The sequence below is a fragment of the Halyomorpha halys genome, unplaced genomic scaffold, assembly GCF_000696795.3.
Source record: "Halyomorpha halys isolate HHAL.00 unplaced genomic scaffold, Hhal_1.1 Scaffold102.1, whole genome shotgun sequence".
NCBI lineage: Eukaryota > Metazoa > Arthropoda > Insecta > Hemiptera > Pentatomidae > Halyomorpha > Halyomorpha halys.
Genome location: NW_027113828.1, coordinates 281,379 through 289,541, shown reverse-complemented (window position 1 = coordinate 289,541; position 8,163 = coordinate 281,379). Strand labels below are relative to the sequence as shown.

The 8,163-nt window shown below is 27.9% G+C and overlaps 1 protein-coding gene across 1 annotated transcript; it reads right to left on the bottom strand.

The window, feature by feature from the left end:
* Positions 1–784: 784 nt before the first annotated feature.
* Positions 785–6,203, bottom strand: DCTN5-p25 (Dynactin 5, p25 subunit). The gene is made up of 4 exons (XM_014415522.2): positions 6,074–6,203; positions 4,560–4,747; positions 3,236–3,347; positions 785–2,612 (listed from the first exon to the last, which is right to left on the bottom strand). Exons 1-4 carry the CDS (start codon positions 6,119–6,121, stop codon positions 2,397–2,399), a joined length of 564 nt encoding a protein of 187 aa, XP_014271008.1. The 5' UTR covers positions 6,122–6,203; the 3' UTR covers positions 785–2,396.
* Between the last annotated feature and the right edge of the window lie 1,960 nt (positions 6,204–8,163).

The window sequence follows — 8,163 nt, the reverse complement described above, 5'->3', positions numbered from 1 at the left end:
TACTTGTTTGTATTTTTTTTAGCTTTGCAAAGTGGGATGAAATGTTTATATATAATCTTTTGTTTACTTTTTGAGTTATTTTTACCACACTCAGACCATCTTTTATAAATCTGATAACTAAAATACAAAGAATGATTTTATCATAACTGAAGGGCTCATGTATAGGTTAAGTGAAATTAAAAAAGTAATTATTTAGTAACTATGGTGACAAGCAAACGTTATCAAGCGGCTAAACTGTGCATGCACCTGCAGTCAAACTTGTGTCTTTTGTTTAGGTTTATCTCCTCATTCTGTTACCTTCACCACATACAAAAAAGGCACACACGCTATTTTGCAAGACTTGGTTATTCGTACTCAAAACATGTATTTCCGCCGAAAAATGGAATTTGAAATATTTTACAATCATTATACTTTACCTTTCTATATGTTTCATGTATGATGTGAAAATAAAAATTAATTAATATACGGTACTGAAATTACTTTAAGTATGTTACTGGCTTTGAGCAAAGATTGGCTGTTATATTAACAGCCATGCACATCGTTAATACTTTAAAATGATAATTTTGATTGATAAAACCTTTTGTTCATAGAATTAAAGTTACATTGTAGAAAAAACAGTTGTACAAGTATTTTACAGCCGCACAAATATTACAGCAGGCTTAATTTGTTCATTCTGATTGCACCTTAATCAGAAGGAACAACCATCTCTTTTATTTATGTTATTTCAATGTGAGGGACATGTTGATTTTTAAAACATAAAAAAAAAAAAATTAAAGCAATGAACTTTAATACATAAATATTTATACATAATTCAGCAATATATATCGAAAAATAAATATAATAATGTTTAAATATATTAAAGTATAAATAAATCTAATAAATAATACATTTAATTTTAATAATACATTATATACAATTTAGTGTTAACATAAACGGAAATATAAGCAACAGAATATAAAAAGGGGAAAATAAGAAATATTTGATAAGGTTATCTGTTTATTGTTATTAGTTCAAATACTGTTCTTCACGTTTTTGAAGAATGCTCGTTTCAAAACAGAAAATTGAACCAAAAAGGAATATCTTGATTTCCTTAGGGAATGATAAAAAATAAAATAAGTCTTTTCTTTAACCACATCCGGATCATTTTCCTTTTTTATTTTTATAATTAATTCATAAATATAGAACAGATTGGATTCTTGTGTGAGAGAAAAGCATTTTGATTATTTTTGATTTATTTTTTATAGGGACAGTTCACAAATATTTATAACTCATGCAAGCCCAGATAGCCCTAAATTGTTTACCGAGCCTCATGTTTCTGTGAATCCTGAGCGGCATTCTTAATAGATACCAATTTTCTCAGTTCTCTTCCTAATGTTTTCGATACATTTCAAAACTAATATTCAAGGGCATCAACAAATAGATCTAGATTAATAGGCTTATAGAGATAATAACCTCCTTCAGTGACAACCCATCTAAAAAGTTACCTCTCTCAACTGAGCTCAACTTCGAACACCTAATCCATACACCTCAATAGCTTTAGTGTTTAATTGTTATATACAATAATTTTTAAGATTTGTTTTTAAGTATTAGAAATTTAATATTTTCAAAAGATAAACTATTGTAAGGACATAAAAAATATCTAACTCGGAAGATGGTTTAAAACCCTATAAAATATAAAGTAAAAAAAAAACCTCTTAATAATTTTCTGAAGATAATATTTCATGCTGATATTGAATATCCTGATAGCAGAATCCTGCCCCTCCCTCCCAGAATTATACAATAAAAAATGGATCCAAACATTTTGCTATTTACTTACATATAATAAGTATTAGTGTCAGTTTTTTTTCTTTTTCCGCAGTCTGAAAGTTCTTCCGAATTGAAGCCCTAAAAAATACGGTTGCCTCCAAAAATTTATAAACCTGTCGAAATATACAACTCAACTCCCCATCCTCAAAAAAAAAAAAAAAAAAAAATTGAATGGCCCAATTTGCACCACACACACACACCCCTTTTGGGTACCTTTTTCTTATAGTGCCAATTGCTTGAAAATAATAATGTAATACAGAGTTATGCTTACAGTAATACAAAATAAACAAGAACATGAAATTAAAACCGTGCAAAATATTAAATTAACGCCTCTTTAGTTACAATCGATCTTAGCATTGTGTGTTACATATAACATTATAAAAAGCTTAAATTCTCATTAAAGTACAAATCATGGCATATTTACAATTTTATGAGAATATACTTAAACATACAATATCACAATTTAGTATGTTCATTATAAATAAACATAAAAGTATTGTTAAAGGATAGTGCACCTTATAAAATATCACTGAAAATAATCCAGTGACTTTTCTCATAACGATGAATTAGAAAAACATTTTATCGATGATTTACATCAATTCATCTTTAGTTTTCGGTTTTGGTATAAAATGCTGATAATAGTTCCTGGTGAAGTCGATCATGATATCCTGCGTACAATCGGGAAGATTATCTCTCCTAACTGCAGGGCTCCCGCTGTACAGTGTGAAAGATGGGATCACGGTCTCCGGGGGCACTATAGCATCATCTTCGATCATACAACAATCTTTTAAAATACATCTTCTTCCCTAAAAAAAAATTTCAACACACTTATAATATAAATTTAAAAAAATAAAAATGGATCGGTTCTTTTAGTTCATTGTGACTTTGATCTGTAATACAGTATAAAGATTAATTTTTATTTTAAAAAATCCATGTTTGAACTGACTAAATGGCAATAAAGTGTAAGTTTATTTTTACAAAAAATTTTTTCTTATTCTGATTTTATTGATAAAGTAATGTTTAAAAAAAATTTTCCTTTAATTATCTAACATTTATTAGTAAACAAATATGTAAAAATATAGTAGGTGTTTTCATTAAATTAACTTCAATAATTTCACACTTATTAAAAAGTTTGTGATGTTAACGGCTTCCAGAGGTGTGATGTCATGACTACAACATGGATGAAGACACTTTAGCTCATAACAGCTTATCAGACGCTATTTGTATCATTTTAAAGAGAACTTGTTAAAAAGTTAATGAATTCAATTTCCTCAATGAAACTAATATATTACTTCAAATGAAAATGAACATGACTATCTTATAAAAAAAATTTCAAAATTATAACACGCAATTGATCAGCACTCATTTCTGTTATAGAACATGAAGATAAATCATTTATGATACAAATCAAAATATAAAATTAACTTACAATGACTACATTTTTTCCTATGTAGACGTAAGATCCAACTGATGCAGCGTTGACTATGGAACCTTCTCCCACAAAAACATGATCTCCCATATGTAATGGAAAGAAAGCTACACTGAAATGGAAAAAATTGAATAACTTAGTATTTTTTTTAAACGCTAATAATTAATTACAATCTAGATTGTACTAAAGATTACAGAATTATTGATTAAATTGTACTTACGTAGTTCGAATGAACATTTAGAGTCAGAGAAGAAATTTCAAAATTTATTTTTAATTTTGATCGAGTAAAATTTGAGAAATGTAAAATAGCTTTTGTATGAGAAGAAGATGATTGAAGTTGCGATCAGTGAAGAACATAAATAAGTTAAAATTTATTTTATTGATAAACTTTCAGCCAGAATTTCAGGCCAAAGAACAAAAATAAGTTAACAACCATAATGATTAAATGGAATTACAAAAGAACAAGTAACATAACAAGATAACAGATAATATAGGTATATAGAAGAAAATTCATAGTGTAATATTATTAGAATATTAAAACTGTATATAATAATATACAGGGAATATAGTAATATTAAAATTAAAAGTGAATAAGGAAAATAATATAGATATGAAAATCAACTAGATAAATACAGGTACAAAACTGGAAATTATTTCAAATTCAAGAAATATAGATAATAATACGTGCTAGTTGTACTTGGCCTTCCTATATTACTTCAATCTTAAATAATTTCCAATTTCGTACCTGTATTTATTTATTTGATTCTCAAATCTATATTATTTCCTTCTTTCATTCTTAATTTTAATATTACTATATTCCGTATATATTAATAAATACAGTTTCAACATTCTTATAATATTATGCATTTTCTTGATTAGTACTTATATTATCAGTTATCTTTTTTTATATTTCATGAATTTCTGTAATTCCACTTAATTATTTTGTTTTTGTTCTTAGCCCTGATGAAGGGTTGAAATTCTGGCCGAAACTTTGGCACTAATTAAATAAGTTTTTAATGAGGAGTAGATAGTTGACCGTAGATTAATGATCGGAGAAGTTTGTTGGGAGGGAGGTGCGGTCAGCAAAGAACAATATAAATAAACAAAACCATATTTATTTATTTGTTGTTCTTTGCTGACCGCACCCCCCCGACAAACTTCTCCAATAATAAATAAGTTTTTACTTCTTTATGTTCTTCACTAACCATTCTCCCAATGATCTCATATATATCATCCACGGCCAACTATCTTCTCGTCATTTACAAAGCTGTTTTTGCGATTAAAAATGCTTGTATTAAAAACAATTGAGTTTGACATAACTTACCCCTTACTGAACTTTTTGAAGGGGGGTCTAATAACTGCATCTTTGCTAATGATGCAGTATCGGCCAGTCCGAACATTGGCCAAGTCACCACGTATGATAGCGTCTGACTGGACGATACATTTCCCATTCAGGACTATGTTCTGAGATCCACAGAGAACAGTTTGTCGGCTCACTTTGTTTCCTGAAGTCTGTAATATCACAATAGAGACAATTAAAAATAAAAATAAAATTTCATAACTGGAATATTAAAACATAATTCTTCATTAAGTTAATAAAATAATTTTTATGTTCTAGTTTACCTGATTTCTTGGAAAGATAGGCGAAATAAAAACTGAATCAGTTATTAAAATTACCTGTTTATGTGCGTGTGATAGTTCTTTATGGATACTATCTAAATATTTCTATGGTACATTCCATGCGACATGAAAAATCAGGTAAACAAGAACATTTGAACTGTAAGTTGGGTAGTATTTTCTCGGGACTCCACAGCTTTCAGCACCAAACAAGTGGAGCTCCTTCAGTGAGAAAATTTGAGCTGACCTGCATGTGTTCTTGTTTAGCTAATTCCTATTGTCTCTTGAACTGGAATATACAACTTTAAACTCACATACCATTTATCTGAAAGATTCAAGCAAATTATGAACTATCATAATTTTTGACCGTTTACTCATTGAACTAACAAGATTTAATATTTTGATTATGAGAAAACAGTAAACTAGGTAAAATTTACAATTAACATTGATAGGAGGCCCGGCATATGAGCAGGATTAAAAGAAAAATTAAGCTAAACAATCAAATGGTTCAAAAATAGTTAGTAATGGTACATACCTGACATGCGATATGTTGAAACTAATGTATTTATTGTACAATTGTATGTAACTAACTTTGAAAATTTAGATATTGTATACCAATAGACTGTTTCGCAAAGCTTAGGTTCTATGATACAGTCTCATCTGAAAATGAGGAATCCTATTCTAGCCAATGCATGACAAGTGCATTTGGTGTGATAAGCAGAATCAAATTTTAGCTATCACTAATCCATACTTTCTTATCAAAAATTTATGAATAAAAGAAATATTTTATTTCATTATGAGGGATTTTCCTCACTAAAATTCCTTTACCTAGTCCTAAAATAATATCAACAAACGCTGGAATGTGAGAAGTGTCACTTCTAATGGATAAGTCTCACAATTTTTTTTTCTTTTTGTTTTTGTTATTGGTCCATTTGTTTTTCCACTTATAAATTTTGAATATTGTTAAACTAATCAGATAAACTTAGTTATATGCTCTTGTGTAAGAAATAGGCATGTTTAATCCGAATTCAACAGGATGAAACTATGGGGCAAGGGAACTAATCTATAACTATCATTCTTCTTGATGCTATTCTTTATAAATGTTAAATAATAACTAATTTCAATTAAATCCTCCTAGAACATAACAAGTTACATTTAGAGTAACCTATAATGAATAAAAAATGAATTAAATGTTGCAAATGATGTAACAAAAACACTTACAGTTTCAACATACTCCGCTTTATCGTAATATTTATCGTGAAGTTCCATTTTCTTTAAGGATAAATAACATTAAAACCTTTCCTCTGATAAGAAAAACGTATACAAATGCCACTAAACTGCGAAGGTTACTTGAGGGTTACTCCTATGTCTTCTGAATCTTCGATATTTCAAGTTTAATGTGGATTTCATTTTTTGAAATAGGATCTGTTAGTTACGTATGATTTTAGTTAATGAATATGTTAGGTATCAATAAATATGTTGGGGCGTTCATATATATTTATATACATATATTTGTGGAAGGAGATGAGTTATATGAACGAAGGCAGTTCATTGACGGAGTGTTTGGAGGAGTGGCAGAGAGAGGCGCTGCAGTCGTTGCGACTCCTCTCATTCGGCCTCAAAGAGCGGTCTAGTGATGGCTGAGGACGAAGCGAACACCAACGACGAGTTGTCATCTTCAGATACCAAAACCCAATTTGGTCTTGGAGTACGCGGGAGGAAAGGAGCCCTCAAGAAGAAGAATGTATACAACGTCAAGGGTCACAAGTTCATTCCGAGGTTCTTCAAGCAGCCAACCTTCTGCAGCCACTGCAAAGATTTTATTTGGTAAGTCACTAAAATTTTTATTATTATTAAGTTAATAGCTTATATATTTTCCTCCTCGTAATTATTTTAAATTTGTGTAGCCGAATATTGATAATACTTAACTACAACACATACAAAGTAAACATCATAACTTGACAGGTTGTCAAAAAATATTATGACAGTAATCTCCTTAAAATTCTGTTTTAAAAAAATCTAATAATTGCTTACTTGATATGTGTTATCAATATTTATATTTTTTTTCACTTTTAATTCCCTTAATTACTTTTAAGAAAAATCATTTGAAACCAATTTAAGCAATTTGTTTTAATGATTCTATCCATTTTCCCCTATTATCTTCTTCTTTTTTTAAATGTATATAAATTTAAATTAATTTTAAAACGTTGAATCCATTTAAGCTTTAATGAAATAATAATACAAGTATGATTGCCTCGTTTCCCGGAAATTGGAGCAGCCCAACAGTTGGTAGTATCGGTGTGACAATGCTTTACCAACTTTATTTTATTGTTTTAAATTTAATTAATTATTTTTTATGTAATGTATAAAGTTAAATTAATAAAATAAAAAATATATTGGGAGTTAAACTTTATAAAAAAATTGTGTCTATAATTTTTATTTATTTATTTTTGTCAATATATCCTATTTAAATATTATAATTATTTTTAATCCTATACTTGGATACTTATAATAAGTATTACATTTTTAATATTTAATATGTATTTTTTCATTGATTTTGATTTAATTTGCTTAATTTTTTCTTAGAAATTTTTGTTATATTTTTGAATATTGATTGAATAGTTAAATTTTAAATACAATTATAGAATTACCTTACATATACTATTAAAATATTATTTCAGTAATTTAATAATGTAGAAAAGGTAATTTAATATAAAATTAGACCAAATGAGAAAATGATTCGTTTGTATTTTTGTTTAAAAGCGAGGATGCCTGTTGAAGGTTCTATCCACAGGTTGCCTCAAGATTTTGTTTTCTTTTGGGCTCATTCCATTCGATATGAAAATATTTTTGTATAATTTCTTTTTATCGATTCCTATATAATAATTCTTTTTATATCAAATAGATAAAAAAAGCAATTATATATAAACTAAATTATAATTACACATTATGTCTGCTAGTGTTTTATATAGGAATAATTTTTGTTATCAATTGTTCTATTTAGCATTGTTTATGATTACTCATATGTTATTATTTAAACATTTGTCTATCTTAGATGTTTGATACATTGCCTATTGTTTGTTTTTATGACATATAAACGGATTCGACCTTGACATATACTCTAGAGGAAAAAGTCGATGAAAAAAAAAATTAACTCCTAAAAACCCAAGAACGCTTTTCTGATTTTATTTTATTTATTTTTTTAAATCATGATATAAAAACCTGTTAAAATATTGTTTTTTAAATAAGGAAAATCGAAATAAAGAAGGTTTTGATTAAAATTAATATAACGATATTCAGCTTTATTACTT